The 17,189-nt window shown below is 32.5% G+C and overlaps 1 protein-coding gene across 2 annotated transcripts in view; it reads left to right on the forward strand.

The window, feature by feature from the left end:
• Nucleotides 1-15,343, forward strand: part of LOC129217015 (diencephalon/mesencephalon homeobox protein 1-A-like) — a 44,510-nt gene extending 29,167 nt beyond the window's left edge. For both annotated transcript variants that reach the window (XM_054851247.1, XM_054851246.1), the window contains exons 5-8: nt 7,652-7,900; nt 9,718-9,947; nt 11,339-11,508; nt 14,859-15,343. In XM_054851247.1, the coding sequence (XP_054707222.1) occupies nt 7,652-7,900; nt 9,718-9,947; nt 11,339-11,508; nt 14,859-15,085 (876 nt within the window). In that variant the 3' untranslated portion in view covers nt 15,086-15,343. The remainder of the gene's footprint in view (nt 1-7,651; nt 7,901-9,717; nt 9,948-11,338; nt 11,509-14,858) is intronic.
• Nucleotides 15,344-17,189: the final 1,846 nt, after the last annotated feature.

Below are 17,189 nucleotides of genomic sequence, written 5' to 3' on the forward strand. Positions count from 1 at the left end.
TAAACTAATATAATGGATTTTTATGTAGTTTTTAAACTTTTAATGAAAATAGTAACTGTTTTAATTCCTTTGTGTTTCAGTCCGACCCAATAAGTTTCTTCTACAAGGAATAACACAGATGTATTTTCGGTCTGATTTCAGACAAAAATGTAGGTTTTTACTCTTGAAAATGTACTTTTTAAATTATTTTTTGATTGATGCAAAAATATAAAGCGTACAAGGCGCGTTAAAGCGTTTCATCAACCAAAATAGGAAATTTCTGTAAAAATTTCGCTCAAAAATAAGGTATACACGAAGAATAAATCATATTTCATAAAATGACCAACGTACTGTACACACTTGAACAATGCAAATAAATGCAGTGCAAAGTTTTATACAATAACAATGGAGAAAGAAATGGAGGATAAAATCACTGAAATCATAAATTATTGAATAAAATTAGAACCAGTGATAGTAAATGCACCTAAATTCTTTGCATTTTTATTATATTTTTCATTAATTTGAGCAATATTGTATACTTACTAAATGTGACGCTGACGTTAACACTTATAGTTCCACATAAAGATCAAATACGTATTAACTATAGTTGGGTCAAGCCTAACTCCGCAGCATCGTAATGCTGTGATTAGGATCTGTGTAGTCTTCACAATGCGGCCAGGTTAGGTTTCCCTCGACTATAGTCATCAAAACCAGAAAAAAATTGTGAGCCCTAAATCTGAGTTCCAGGTCTGTAATAGCTTATAACAGTATTTCTTAATTTCTTTGATTAATGGAAACACTTTTTAATGCCTACCTTTTTCGTGGAACCACTGATTTTTCTTCAGTAACCCCTGGTTTTCCATCAGTAGAGTAGTTTGAATGCTACATTCTGAAAATGGTTTATTTGCAGTAAAAACAAAATTTGTTTCACATTACATTTATTATCTTTAAAAAGTAACTTCGAAAATAAACACAAAACTTCTGAAAATATTTTAAAATTCTTTTAAAGAAAAATTTTTAAATTTAAATGTTCCTGAAATAAGTGGTACTTATTTTAGTAGCCGCCGATGAACTTAATATTGGGATGAGTGGATAAAAGTTGAATTTTCGGTTCATGTTTACTAAGTTTGTTGCAGTTACTTTATTTCTTTACTATTGTCACCTTATTTGCTACTATTTACTCTGCTGCTCATTTGAAAAATACTGATTAAAAGCTTTACTCGTGGAACTCCTGAAAGATCTCCGCGGAACCCTGGGGTTCCGCGGAACACAATTTAAGAAACGTTGAATTATAAGAACTACTTCGTTTAATTGATTACCTATACTGCCGTGCTCAGCGCAAAAGTCGTATCTGCAACTGAGCTCAAACTGAGAAACTGATATTTCAAGTTTTACGCCTCCATATATTTGATTCAGATTCCAATTTTTAGAATTAAAAAAAAATATTTCCCATTCACAAACGACAATAATTGCATATAGGTAAAATGTGTTATAAAGAACCACCTCGGGACAATAACTCAGTTTTGATTAAAAGTGCAGATGCGACTTTTGCGCTTGATCCAAGATCATTATTATTAATTAAGGCATGAGTATTTAATAAATAAATTAAACGGACAACATGAGCATTCAACAATGAATATTCAATATGTAAAAAAAAGCATCAAAATGAGTATTCAACATACAAAATGAAATCTGTGACCTAAAAAAACCTATAATTCGATATAAAAATCTCTTTTTTGTACGACATATGTTAAAAAAACTCTATAAGTTTAGCCATTTTGAAAAACGCTACCATCTTGGATTTAAATGGTTTTTGAAAGTGCCTCTGGGTCTTAATTTCATTTTATAGTCATAAGCAACATTCCTAATAAGTGGTATCTTCTTATCATAATTTGCAGTTTTCCATCGGTTAGCTTCCCATCTACAGACCATAGGCAGACTTTTATTGAAAAGTTTTTCTTAAAAGTACTGTATAGCATCACCTTCCAGGACTACTATAACCATCTCTTGCCATTCCTAAAACAGATGTGAGTTTCTTCAACTCTTAGTAAAGTGTTGTCTCCAGTTTTTTAATTTTGGCACTTACACCCTTTTGCTTCTAGATGCTTTAATTCCGACCGATTTTCTCCAACACAGAAACATTCTCATCAGCTTAAATTTGGAAAACGTCTCCAGTTAGAAGATAACCTTTCTGACCTTTCTCTGAAACCAAGCTAGAATACATCACATCCCGGGATTCACTTCAAATGAAGCAGATCTTTAAATAAAATATAAATACACCTATGTCCATCCCCTATGACATAGCCTGGTGTTGAGTGAAACCTCATTTCCAGAGCACTTTCAGATTTACGGATGACTTTAAAGGGGGAAGGCATTCCCTCTGGGACCTTTCGGTCGGGGTCTGCAGAGCGTAAAGTCAGACGGACAGGCAAATGCATCACGCGACGTCCCACAGGATCCAGAGCGGGATCAACTGCTTGCTTTGTAACGCAGGTTTGATTTCGCGTTTGGTGTTGTAAGGATCAGCTTGTGCAAGGGGATGGTCTCTACCTTCGTCGTCCCTCCGAGGCATTCAAATATCGAGATGATTTCGTTGCTTAATAAATTCTGTGGATATGATCGACTAAGGAGTACCATCTTTGTCTGGTTCGCCTGATTAGAAGTGATTGCATAATAAACTGCACAAGAGATTATTTCTTTAGTTTCAATGAGAGAATTATGTCTGTTCCTCTTGAAGGGTTTTCTTCTTGTCAAATGATTTGGAAAATGAAGTAAATGTAAGCTAATTCTGGAAATTGCTCAGGTTTTAATGACATTGACGTTATTTTATGAGATGAATTCGAGAAATTATATTGATTAGTCTTTTCTTTGGTTTTTATTTTTATTTCTAAAAGTGTGAGTGTATTTAAAATTCCCAAACTGTTTGTCAAGTTAGGGCACGAAACTTTATTGTTGATGTTGAGACTAAATACTAGGAATGACTCAAAAATACCTTTCATTAGATTTTTTTCATAAGAAATCTTTTTGACAAAGACAGCGACATATCAATATACTAACTATTGGTTATTTTTCCACAAAGTCGGAATGAACATGGAAGCATTATGCATCTGTCACGCCTCAGAATGAATTTCAAGAAACTATCCTGGTAAAAGTCAAAGGCCAGCGATTTTTTGAAGTTCTTCACAATATACTGCATAGATAAAGAATAAATACCTTTGTGCTGAAAATTAAAATTATCTGTTATGCAACGTTTTGAAGCACAAAAAATGCAAATTACTGCAGACACGTGTTTCGGTGTTACAAGGAACACCTTTTTCAATGCAAAGAAATATGAGCTTCTGGATGAAAGTCATCCGAGAAAAGATTCGGATCATAGAGTCAATACTCCGGCTTGGATTCATTGTATCCACTATATGATGCGGTTGCCTTTCCATTAATTTGCCTCCCACCTTTTGGGGACCTATAGGACAATATTTATCATATTTTCCTGGTGTCTAAAGAATTTTGGAACAAACATGTTATCTTTAGAAACAAAATAGCTTTTTCGTTCGAAACAAAACATCCATATTGATGAAGATAGTTAGAAAAATAAAGTCAGCGTTTTGTCATCACCATTGATATATTTGTTTTTTGTAAAAGCCTGGTTGAAAGTTACTTGAGGGAAATGCTTCGTATAACTTTGAATCTTGTGAGGCTGAGTTTATTCGCACATTTAGTTTTAATTACTTATCATTCTGAAAAAAAAAGTGAATGTTAATTTGCTTTCCCTAAAAAATATTAAATAGCTTAACCTAAAGAAGCACAGTCAGAACATTAAGTTCTAATTCCTCCCTAACAATCTCATGTAACTTCTGTTTCATTCCGAATAACTTTTGATTCCAGTTAGAGAATTTTTACATGCAACATTTCATATGCATCTCCCAGAAGAAAGCGACATAAAAATGCTTGTGATATTATTTCTGAAGTATTTTTCAACATGTTATTTAATGAAAAAATAGTAACAATTAACAGTAACTACAATCAAAAGATGCAATCCTGTTTATGCGCCCACAATTTTCGGAAACATTTAAATAAACCATTTCCCTAACTAATCAGGAATATTATCTCTTCTTTGTTCAACTGAAGCAAGAAACCACTTCCAACTTCAGCTAATTCCGGCTTTAACAAAGCATGGTACTCTCCACCCTCGACACTGTTTTTCGATGCCTTCTTTTAATGCACCTGATTGCTTGAAATGTTTGAAAAAGTAATGGCGTATAGCACCTAAATACCACTTTTTATGAAGAGATTTGTTTAAAGTGGCACTAATAATGAGGAACGCAAAGTGAGCATCGGCTTCGTGAGCATCTTTTCAACAACTCTTACTATTTTTACGTTATATTTATTATTTTTACATTTTTAGCTGTTCTTTTTTTTTTCTTTTTTCTTTTTTTTAACCGATTCCAATCTTCCATCTTAATAACTTTAAGCACCTTAAGTGGCTAAAGTTATTATAGGGAAGAGGTGGAACATAGTAATTCCTTCATCTCAGTAGCCAAATTTCGAAATTTTATTGATATTTCGTATGGTACTTAAAGGTTTCATGCCCCTATCTCAAAAAAAAGAAAAAAGAAAAGAAAAAAAAAAAGGAAGAAAGAAAGAATAAATAAATCTAAAAAAAGTAAACTGAAACTTAAAAAAAAGGGGGGGGGGGAGAGAAAATATTTCAATACCTTTTTCAAATTTGGAAAATACTAACGCGTGAAATCTTATCATCGCTGAACTCAGATGTTTGCAGACAAATCAGAAACTAAACTGACTCCTTAAAATGTTTACCGTATTAATAATATCCAACTATTAGTATAGAATGCCTAAGAAAATTCAGTGATACTGAAAAAAACACTTCTGAGACAGAGATGATGCAAAAAAACGAAAACCCTATGCAATATGTCATTTTCTCTTTATTAAAAAAAAAGAGAAAACACAACAGCTAAGTCAATGTAAGGAATTTTTTTACAAAAACAGAATCCTTTAGACGCACAGTTCAGTACATAAATTGAAACGAACGGGAAAAATTCAAATTCATTTCAACCGAAAAGTTTAAAGTTATTGTCGAATTTGACATAAATGTTTTCCCGAAAGAATGTTATTTATAGGATTGCTTTACTGAAATATTTTACATACCATTGTCGAAAAATAAAGACAAATTCATATTTTGAATGCAAAAAGGAATTTATCAAGCAAGAGATACACTTTAATTTAAAAAAAAATCTCAAAAGATTTAAAAATACTGTCAGACCATCGATTACATGGAAAGGCTAATATCCGGTTTATAGGCGGAAATGGACGTATCTATTAGTTTATAGGGGTATTAGTTGGTTTGTTACAGATGTGCACTTTTGCCTCTCTATTATTTAGCCTTAGTTTTGTAAAAATGAAACTTTTGCTCTCAGCAACATTTTTTTAATCTAAAGTATATTCGATCTATAATCTCACAGCAAAATTTAATTGATTTATTTATTCACAACAAAGTTTTGAGCTTTCCATTTTGCTTTTACGTTCCTGAACGAAATGAAAATATTTTCTTTTCTTTTTGTTTCCATGGTAACTATTTTTGTTTTCCCTTATTTTATTTTAGAGAATGCAATAAATGCATAAGTCACTAGTGGCCTTATAAAACGCGTGCATCAAAATCTCATCGTTATTTTCCCTTCTCCCCTGCTAGATTCATTCAGATGGAATAGTCTTCACTTGGCAGATTGCCAAATTACATACAATCCGTAGTCAAACAATACACGAAAATACATCTCTCATTTTATGAAGCAGTAACAAACCTCAAAAAAGTAACATTAACTATAAGTAATCACTAAGACACAAGCTGATTGCACTCAAAAAAATATCGTTTAAATTTAATTATATCATTTTGATAAAATTCTGTTTTCCCTCACTGCATTAGAGTGTTCAAATTTTGAGTTGTATTCCTTCATTTCAGCAAATTATGGCGATACAAAACTTTAAATTTCTATTCAAATGTCATATTCAATTAGTCGTTTCACAACTCTAAATACATAATAAAACAAATCATAACGTACACGCCACATAATGACAAAATCATTTTTTAAATTAAAAAAATACCCCTGGGGAAGCAAACCACTGCAGCCGGAGAAGCTATTCATCGAATTGGTGGGGGGAGGGTGGATTAAGTGTGTTAAAAGAGTTGTGTATTTAACACCATCCGTGGACTAATCCCAATGTTCCCGTTCTCTGTCCCCTACATTATCCGGCACAGCCGCAACAAAACAATTTGGTAATTGTAGACGACGACATAAACTAACGGAGTCTCCCTCTCTTCCTTTTGTGAACGAGGGACTATGCACAAATTAAAACATTCTAGGACATTTATATTAGCTTTGTTTCACTGAATTTCACGCTCACTCTTTGCAGGAAATTGTGAGATATTTCATCAGAAGTCAATACCAATATTATGTTGACAAACGATATAAATCGTGTAAGAAATTAATTTTGTTAAAGTCTTGCAGTGATATTATGCATTACTTATAAAATTAGCTTTACACGAATTATTCGTTTTTAAATAGTTTTATTTTCTTCAAGTTAAATCTTTTTAACCAAATAAACCTTAGATTGGTTAACTCACCTTATAATATATACAGAGAGGGAGAGAGAGGGGGGAGGGAGAGAGAGAGGGAGGGAGGGAGAGAGAGAGGGAGGGGGAGATGCAAAGGAATTTGGGCTTCTACTGAAGGCATCTTGACTAGAGAAGTCTATTCAGTAAATTACCGCCCAATAGCCAGGGCTAAAGTAGAAACACATGAAATACCAGCTCAGTCATTTCCAGCCGAGGACTGCAGTTTCGTGCTTATTAGCACTCATCAGCCCCGGCATAGGTTTGCGCTAATTCTATATTAGCTACCAGCTTGTTTGGCACTCTTGGCTTCCTTAAGAGGATTTCCATCTCCAGCTCAGTCACTTTCCTATGCCGGGCTGATGAGTGCTAATAAGCACGAAACGGCAGTCCTCGGCTGGAAATGACTGAGCTGGCGGTGTATTTCAGGTAGAGAAGTCTATGTTTCTTTTCATAGTCATTAAGAACCATTTGTTTAATCTCTCCAGCCGGTTAAAGATCAACATCAAAGGCTCTCTTTTTCAACCAAATGCGAACAATAGATATTAGATCGCTCATATAGTTTTACGAAGTAATTATTAAAAAGTCAACTCGTATCTAACTAAATGAACTTTTGGCAACTTAGTTCTTTCATGACCCATATATACCTCAGACCAAAAAGTCTTGTTTTAACCTATTGAGTTTTACATCGCTTTGTTCTTATTTGACCATGGTTGTTTAAAAATGTAATTGCATATTATAGCATTACGTAATGTTATATGTGCATGCATGTCGTATAACCACTTTACTTGATTAAATGACATACTATTTCCTAAACGCTATTTTCTTTTTTATTTTCGGAAATTCGAACAATATCAAAATCCGAACTACTTATGGTCCCGATTAGTTCACATTTTTGACTTTCTATTGTGCATATTTTATTTTATAAAAAACTTACATTTTTCTTTGACTTGAATGGAAAAATAAAAAAATACTTTTGGAAAATCTCTATGAAAATGGGGAATCAGTTTAATAAAATATTTGTGTATCTATCTTTTTTTTATTTGCCAGGTTTGGTTCCAGAATCGCAGAGCCAAGTGGCGCAAGGCAGAAAGGTTAAGGAAAGAGCGGGAGGAGAAACATCGAGATGCGGACGAAAGCGACGCTCTCAAGTTCGCCTCTCCGTCCGGCGCTGAGCCGGAATCGTCCGGCCAGGCGAGATCCGACTCCGAAGATAGCCTGCCGGAAGCGGGGCAGAGGGAAGGGTGCAGCGACGGGGAGTGCGGATGGAGGGATAAAGAGGGCAGGGATGGAAAAACGGTACGCTCTTCCTATGCAAATTGATTTTTTTTTTTTTTTTCAATTTTGCTTCATCAAACTATGTTATTATTTGTTTATTCACCTTTTACTAAGCATTATTATTATCACTGCGTGTATTTATTACCTATCATTATTAATAGTATTATGAGTTTTATTGTTATTTCCTTATATTTATCTCCTTTTATTATTACTATTGCTATGAGTTTTATTATTATTACTATTGTTGTAATATTATTCCACTATTATTATTATTAGTAGTAATGCAATAATAATGATGATGATGATGATAATAATAATTATAAACATAATAATAATAACAATAATAATAATATTATTACTATTATTACTACTTGTTATTGTTGTCGTTATTGTTGTTATTATTATTATTATTATTACCATTATTAATACGATTTTAAACACCTGTAGCTCATTATGAAAGGGCTTGTCGATAAAAGAATTTTTTTCTTTTTGTGGAAACTAAGATAAGTAACTTCAGTTTCAAAGCATTGTCTGGTTAATACAATAGAAATTCAACGGTGAAAGAATTAACAGCTGGCAGTATTAATAGTGGACGAATTAATTTATTTTAAGTTGCATGAAACCTGCGAAAAATTTAATGGTTAACCGCAGGAGTATGAATGACTATATAGTTTAATATTTTTTAAAAAATCAATTAAAACAATCAATAAATTTATTGACAAACTGAAAGTTGTTTTTAAACATTAATTGAAGCTTAAAAATTAAAAAAAAACACATTGGATGTGCTACTTGCAAAAAATAGAAAGATGACCGAAAAAAACGATAGGTTTAATTTTGAAGTTTATCTTAGGATTTAATTACTTATGATAATGTTGGGTACGGGGACGAAATATGGCTACTTTACCTTACAGTGCAGGAACATACAGGAAATTAGTGACATCAAGTGAAACTATACAAGTTTTTCAACTGGATTAACATGGAAAATAAAAGGAAACATAACCAGTTGAATAGCAAACATCGTAGTGAAGAAACTTAACTAGTAAAAGCTTATTTCTTAGGCAATCGAAAATTGCATTTGAAATTTAATGCGCTTTTGAAAACAGTATATTTGTTGAAAATAGAAAAATACGAAATTCATGCAATTAGTAAGTCTAACCAGAAAAAATATCGTCTTACTATCTAAAGATATGTATGAAATATAGCTGGAAATTCAGTCATAATGAGTGCAACAATAACAATTACAGTTCCTAGGATTGCTTAATATAGCCTACAGTTTATAGTAAAAAAAATGATTACGAATGAAAATGTTTTCTTTGCATTGTAAATTACAATAGAGGAAGACAAAATAATGTTTTAAATTGTAAAGAAAAGATACTATGCAGCTCGTCATATTTTATTATAACCCAGCTTAGAAACTTAAAAAAAAAAATGTTCTAGTAAACATAATGCAATGTTTGTGGTTTTCCCTTTTCGTTTTGTGAACCATTATTATTTATTATTTTAAGATTTAGATCCATACGGGATTAATGCTATCAAAACATGTTTTAACCGTATGAATTATCTAAACATGCAGTACCTGAGATATTGTTACAACTTCACAAGAAAAATATATTTTCATAAACATATTTATTGAATTGATTCATTTATTTATTCATTCCAAGAAATTACAGTTTTTTTCTGTTAAAGTATTGGTGTTTCTGTAAAAAGAAAAAAAAAGCAGTTTTAAGACTTGAAGTTACATGCAGTTTTGATCAATCTCCGGAAGGATTTTGTTCTGCTTAAAGCATTTTTTAATGAAAAGCTGTGGTATAAAGTTTACCTCGCTTATTTTCATGTAGGACGATAACCAGCTGTCACTGGTGGGCTCTACATCAGACCAATTTCAAGGTAAAATGGACTCCAGTGGAGAAGATAATAAAATGGATGAAGCGGAATCCATAAAAATATGTTCCAACTTGGCGCCTGGTTTCGCAACCTCTTCATCAGCAGCCCTCTACAAAGATTATTTTCCAGCATTGCGACCAGCTCGTTTGATTCCTCCTCCATTGTGGTCCACGCTACGAGATTGGTAGGCTGATATTTTCGATTTATTTATTCATTAAAACACATTCACAAGAAATTCTATTTCTGTTTAAAACAGGAATATTGGCAGTGCGAATTTTTAATCAATCCAAACTGATTGTTACGTAGGTGGGTTTTTGGGAGAGGATTGAAGTAGATCCTGGACTTTTTTCATTCGAAAGGTTATGGAAATTTCAAAGTTAGTATTGTTTAAGACACATTCATAGCAATTTCTATTTTTGCTTAGTACAGGAATATTGGCAATGCGAATTTTATTTCAATTCAAACTGATTATTACGTGGGTGTGTTAACGGAGATGGGTTGAAGTAGACTCTGTACATTTTCATTCTGAAGGTTAATGAAATTTCTAAGTTAGTATGGATAGAGGCACATTCACAGCAATTTCTATTTTTGTTTAATACAGGAATCTTGGAAATGCGAAAATTATTTAAATGAAAACTCATTATTTCGTGAGTTGGTTTACGGGGATAGGTTGAAGTAGATTCTGGACATTTTCATTCGGAAGGGCATTGAAATTTCTAAGTTAGTATTGATTAAGACACGTTCACAGCAATTTCTATTTCTGTTTAATACAGGAATCTTGATCTTATTTGAATGCAAACTAATTATTACGTGGTATGGTTTACGGGGATGGGTAGAAGTAGATCCTATACGATGTACATTTTCATTCGAAAAGGTAATGAAATTCTAAATTAGCATTGATTAAAACGCATTCATAATAATTTTTCTTTCTGTCTGACACAGGAATCTCAGCAATGCAAAATTTAGTTAAACGCTAACTGATTATTACATAGGTGGGTTTACTAGGTTGAAACAGATCCTTTACATTTTTATTTGGAGGAATACAGAAAGTTCAAAGTTAGTATTGTTTAAGACACATTCATAGCAATTTCTGTTTCCAATTCATTAATCTTGTCTATGCGGAATTTATTTAAACGCCCACTGATTATCACACATGGGTTTACGAGGTTGAAACAGATCCTGGACATTTTTATTAGGAAGTGTACAGAAATTTCAAAGTTAGTATTGATTAAGCTACATTCTTTTATGTTTAATAAAGGAATTTTGACAATGCGAAAATTACTTAAATGCTCACTAATTAGTACATAGGTGGGTTTAGGAGGTTGAAATAGACCCTGGACATTTTTATTTGGGAGGGTACAGAAATTTCAAAGTTAATGCTCAAAGTATTTCCATTGGTTCTAATATTTCTTAAGCATTTCAATCAGTATTTTATTAAATGAAAGTAAGTAGCACTTAGCATTGATGCTCGAAGTTCATTACTTTAAGAAAACAGCATGCAGTTAATTTTCAATGCAAATAAATCAAAAAGGAACAATTTCAAATAATTGACACTTCGTTTCTTTCTTTTTCCAGTCAAAAGAACAGCCGGCAGCATTGCATAGAAGCTCTGCTGTCTTCAACGTCACACACAGACCTGCCAAGGTTTCCTTTTCCTCCGCTCTGCTTTCCATCTTCGCATCATTTGGCAGCATCTCACCATTTGGCAACGAGTCCCTCCACTCCTGCCTTTTTTCCAATAAAAGGTAAACCCCGTTGTTAAGAAGAAGGAAGCACACGAACTTAGTGTGCACCCTATCTCAAAAATTTAACAACAAACAGCAACATAAGTATAAATTTGCAAGGAAGAAAAATGTAGTTTCGAACTTAGTGCTCCCTATCGTAAAAAAAAGAGCAGCAAACCGTAACATTAGTATAAATTGTAAGGGAAAAAATCTTAATTTTGAAAATAGTCACACCCTATCTCAAAAAATTAGTAACAAACAGTAGCATTAGTATTAATTGTGAGGAAGAAAAATTTAGTTTCGAACAGTGCATCTTATCTCAAAAAATAAGCAACAAACAGTAGCTTTAGTATAAATTGTAAGGATGAAAAACGTAGTTTCGAACGTAATGCACCCTATTGCAAAAAAGAGCAAAAAACCGTAACATTAGTATAAATTGTAAGGAATAAACCCTTAATTTCGAAAATAGTGCACCTTATCTCAAAAAATAAGCAACAAGCAGTTGCATTAGTATAAATTGTGAGGAAGAAAAACGTAGTTACTTATTTTTTGAGATAGGGTGCACTGTTCGAAACTAACAGCACCTGTAGTATAAATTGTAAGGAAGAAAAACGTAGTTTCGAACTCAGTGTACCCTATCGCAAAAAAAGAGCAAGAAACCGTAACATTAGTATAAACTCTAAGGAATAAACACTTAATTTCGAAAGTAGTGCACCCTAGCTCAAAAAATAAGCAACAAACAGTAAAATCAGAATAAATTGTAAGTAAGAAAAGTTATAGCATAAAAATTTGCTTGTGTACTTTATAGTAAAAATGTGAAAGCAGTTGCGTATCAGGAAAACATTTGCATAACTGCACATGGCTATATAATGCAGTAGATATTTTTTAAAAAAAGCTTATTTCAGCAATTGCTATTTCTCCCGTTGTGCTGAATGTTGCATTTATTTGGTGCTCATTTCTTCCTTCCTTTGCTCCAAATTTCTGGAAATGACTCTGTATCTTCCTTTGCTCCAAATTTCTGAAAATGAGTCCATATTTCCAGTACAGATGGTCACTCACTCTACACCCCACTGACAAATATTTGCAGTTAAGCATTTTTAGCAGAACTTATGGTCATTATAATTTATACTGTTTATTTGAAAACAAATTGTTGTTTTCCTCTCCTCCTGTTCGACAACTTGAGAAAATTTCATGGCATTTAAACAAATTGCTTTCATTATTTAACCATTATTCTCTTTGCCTTTTTTTTTTTTTTTGAGACTGAGTGTAAAATAAAGTGAACTTTTGATCAACTGAGAGTGATATCATTTTTGAAGTCCTAAACTTGTAGTAACAAGTAAAGGTCCTTAATAATGTTTAATTTCGAAATCTTGGTGGAAATCCGCTCACCACATTGGAGTAACATGTCTTTCCTCGAGACACTGTAATTACGGCTGATCGTGCAATTGTTTAAGAAAACTTTGAGCCATGCCAATGGCTTTGCGCCATTTTTTTTTTTTTTTTGAGCAATCACGATTGCTTATTGCTTTCATTTGACTGCTTTTGGCGTCCTATCATTTTATTTTCCCACCGCCACCCTCCGCACCATCACCGTCGACCGGCTCCTCACGATGCTGCACCTATAGCGAAGCCGTCTCCAAGTTGCGTCCATATCCAACATACACACGCATACATACACAACTACACACACACAAACACATACACACATACACCTACACACACATACACAAACACATACACACACACAGACACACAACTACCCACACATTCATGCCTGCACACAGACACAAACACATATACCTACACACACATACACATACCCCGCCCCCACATTCATACACAGAACTACCCACACACTTATGCCAGCACACAGACACAAACACACATGCCTACACAAATACACATACCCCCACACACAAACACACACGCCTACATACACACACTCGTGATTGCGAAAAACAATTAATTTTTCTTTTCTTTTTTTTTTTTTTTTGTATAGTTGATTTTAAAAAAAAAACTTCCATTACTCTATTGTATGGTTTCCTGGTAAAACATTTTTCTCTGAAACAAATAGTATAGCCTCTAAACGCAGATGATTTTTTTTCCAAAAATTCAAATGTCTAACAGCAGTATATTCTATAAGATAGTAAAGCCCTTTGTTAAGGATTTTCTTTTCACATTTGCATCACAATTACGGAAATCCGTTGTTATCAGTGTAGGAAGAAATGCATTTTTTTGTATTCTATCTCGATGAATTTGGAAAAATCCAATCATTTGATATATCCTGCTCATAATGAAGGGTTCACTATATGTTTACTCGTAGTGGAAAAATCCAATCATTTGATATGTTCTACTCATAGTGAAAGGTTCACTATTGGTCTACTCACGGCGAAAAAATCCAATCATTTGATATTTTCTACTCATAGTGAAGGGTTCATTATGAGTCTACTCATAGTGGAAAAAATCCAATCATTTGATATGTTTCACTCATTGTGGAAAAATTCAATTATTTGATATATTCTACTCACACATCACTACTCTTTCAGACTTCATGATCCTTAGTTTCGGTAGAAGCAAACAATTTTTAAAAAAAAACTCTACATTGTTCGATTGACATTTTCAATTTATTTCGACAAATATTCATAAGTACCTCTTCTGAAAAATTTACAATATACAATTTGGAAATTGTAAAGTATTAAGGTTTCGAATTTGTTTTAAATTACACGAAATTCTTCTTTTATCAATTTGTGACAGTAAAAAATTTACTAACGTGCTAAATTTTTTTCTTTCTTTTTTTGCGAAGCGAGGAGGTATCAAGACGTTTTACGCTACATGCTTTTTTTTTTCATGACCCTACAAGTTAAAAAATTTGAAGTTTTGATAGAGACTCAACTATAAAGGCTTTTTGTAGTTGAAACTCTATCAAAATTTAGTGAAATACGATGTGGGTATCCGTGCACATCGTATGCATGCATAAGGAATAAGAATTATATATTTTTAATTTTTTTTAAACTTATTTATTGAAAATTGCGTTTTTTGAATAATTTACGGTAAAATTTGAGAATCAGTAATTTTGTAAAACAACAGTTCTGTGAAGTGCAGAAAGTTTACATTTTTCATAATTGCAAAAACTATATCCCTATTTTTTAGACCTCCTCAGAGCATCTATAACAGTTCAAGGCATTTATTTAAAAACAATTTACAATTCTCATTGCATATATTCATGTCTTAGTGTTTCATTTCCCCTCAATCTCTAGCTTTCGCTAGTTTCAGAAAACATTCTAAAGATTTTACATCACTAAATATTAGTTTTAAATTTGAAATCATATTTTTAAAATTAAGCTCATTGTTATGATTCTGTTCTGTTACAGTTCCTATTTGTGCGTGCAGTTTTGGCCGCCATCTATCTGCTTGTCCAGCTGAAAATAGAATTAACACTCTGGTCCATCCTCCAGTCAGCAACAGTGGGGGAGATTCAGGGAGGAAGCAGTATCAGCCGATCCTGCTCCGCCCCATCCCTTCCACAAGCCCACCGCCACAGCAAGTAGGGCGACAGGGGCTCACCGTTGCCACGCCCCATTCCGAAAGTTCCATGTGATTCAAGATCTGTCCATCATGAAATTAATTAATCCTACATTTGAACAAGAGTTGATCCTTGTTTTTTAGTTTGAGTAAATGCTTATAGGAATAAAAATTCTTGTGAACGTATAGCGAACGATTCAAATTAATCGTTTTCAGATTGGTAGTTAACTTTGAGGAATTTATTTCTTTGGTTGAAAAAAAAAAGGATTTATTTAATTTTAATGAAATTTTTTTAAATAAAACGAAATAATAACAGAGAAAAATGAAAGAAATTAATGAATTTTAAAATGTAAAAATTTAATTATTTAAATAAATTGCAATTAATTTTTTTTCCAAAGTTATAGTAGGGGGAGAAGGCCGTTTCTGCCCCAAGAGGCGGCACTGCGGCTATGCATCTGCAATCCGGCTCATAGCCGCCTCCCACTCCCCCTCTGACCTTGGGTTGACCCCCCTCTGATCTCATGGCTCTGCCTCCGTGTAATCTTTGTAGAAGATTACGGGGGTATTTTCGCGCATTTTGTCGTTTTTCGCGCGTTTTCGAACTTTGTCATTTTTTCTTTGTAACCATTTACGAGGGTATTTTCGCGCATTTTGTCGTTTTTTTCGCGCGTTTTCGAACTTTGTCATTTTTTTTGTAACCTTTTAAGAGGATATTTTCGCGCATTTATATTCCCCCCCCCCCGCGTTTTCGGACTTCGTCACCTTTTTCTCATAATCTTTTACGAGGATATTTTCGCGCGTTTTTAGATATTTTGCCGCGAATTTTATTTATTTTCGGTCATACTGGACTTAGTTGTTTTTTCTCACAAACTTTTACGAGGATATTTTCACGCGTTTTGATTTATTTTCAAGCATTTTAGAGTTCGAGGATTATTTTACCGTTTTAGTCTTAGACTATTCTAAAGTCTTTTAATCTTTGATTATTTTCTCACTCTCTTAGTCTTTCACTATTTTTAATCATTTCAGACTTTGAATATTTTTCACAAGTTAGATTTTTCTTTCATGCATTTTTGGACTGGAAATTTTTTCACATCCATACATTTAGGATTTCGATTATTTTTTTCTAGTTAGGTCTTTGACTATTTTAAAGCTCTTTTGTCTATTTTTAGCAATTTGTAGACTTAGTTTATTTTTATACCTTTTGATTTCTAATTACTTTTGCATCTTTTATTCATTTACAAGTGTACTCGACTTTATCATTTTTCCAACTTAAACTATTTTTTTCATCATTTAGGAGTTCAATTGTATTTTCATACATATTTACACTTAAAATATTTTTCGAATTTTGATTTTCTTTTTCATGCATTTCAAACTTTATCATTTTTACAACTTTGATTCTTTGCACGAATTTCAAAACTTGCAATCAATTTACTCTTAGTAGTAATTAACACTTTTCATTAACAAATTTTCACGAATTTTAAAAATCAACTTAATTCATTTTATCGTATTACTTTATTTATTTTTTCATACAAGTACTCTTGTTAGAATAAAACAAAATTTTCAACTTTCATGAATTTGAATCACTTTGACTATTTCATTTTCCCAATAATATTTTATTTTACTTTAACATATTCTCACGCGTTTTACTATTTATCATTCATTTACCAAAGTGATGAAAAAATGTTCCCGCTATTATATTCAAAATACAACTCTTTCAATATAGTTATTTTCCAAGACGAAAGTTAACAAGTTTTTCTAAATTATTACTTTACAGCCAACTAATTTCATTAACAGAGTTTTCAATACAATTTATAAATTTCAGTTTTATTTATTAATTTTTCATTCGCATGCAAATAAATTCAAAGTCGCATATTTCATTCAAGTCGGCTTCAATTTTGTATAACTGAAGAAGCTTCCAACAAAACACTCCCACATCACAACCAAGACTTACAAAAGATATTTTTACAAAATTTCAAATCATTTCAAGAATATACACACTCATAGAAAATCCCCAACGAAATAAAATAAAAAGTTTGCTTAACACAATTTTAGACCTATCACAAGTACTATATTTGCTCCTTTTTAAGAATTTTCATTAAACTTCGAATTAATTTAATACTAGTTCATGATCAACATAAACAAATAGGAACAGACACATACAATCTTCGTGAAAAAAAAAA

The sequence above is a fragment of the Uloborus diversus genome, chromosome 2 (genome assembly GCF_026930045.1).
Source record: "Uloborus diversus isolate 005 chromosome 2, Udiv.v.3.1, whole genome shotgun sequence".
In the NCBI taxonomy this organism is placed as follows: Eukaryota; Metazoa; Arthropoda; class Arachnida; order Araneae; family Uloboridae; genus Uloborus; species Uloborus diversus.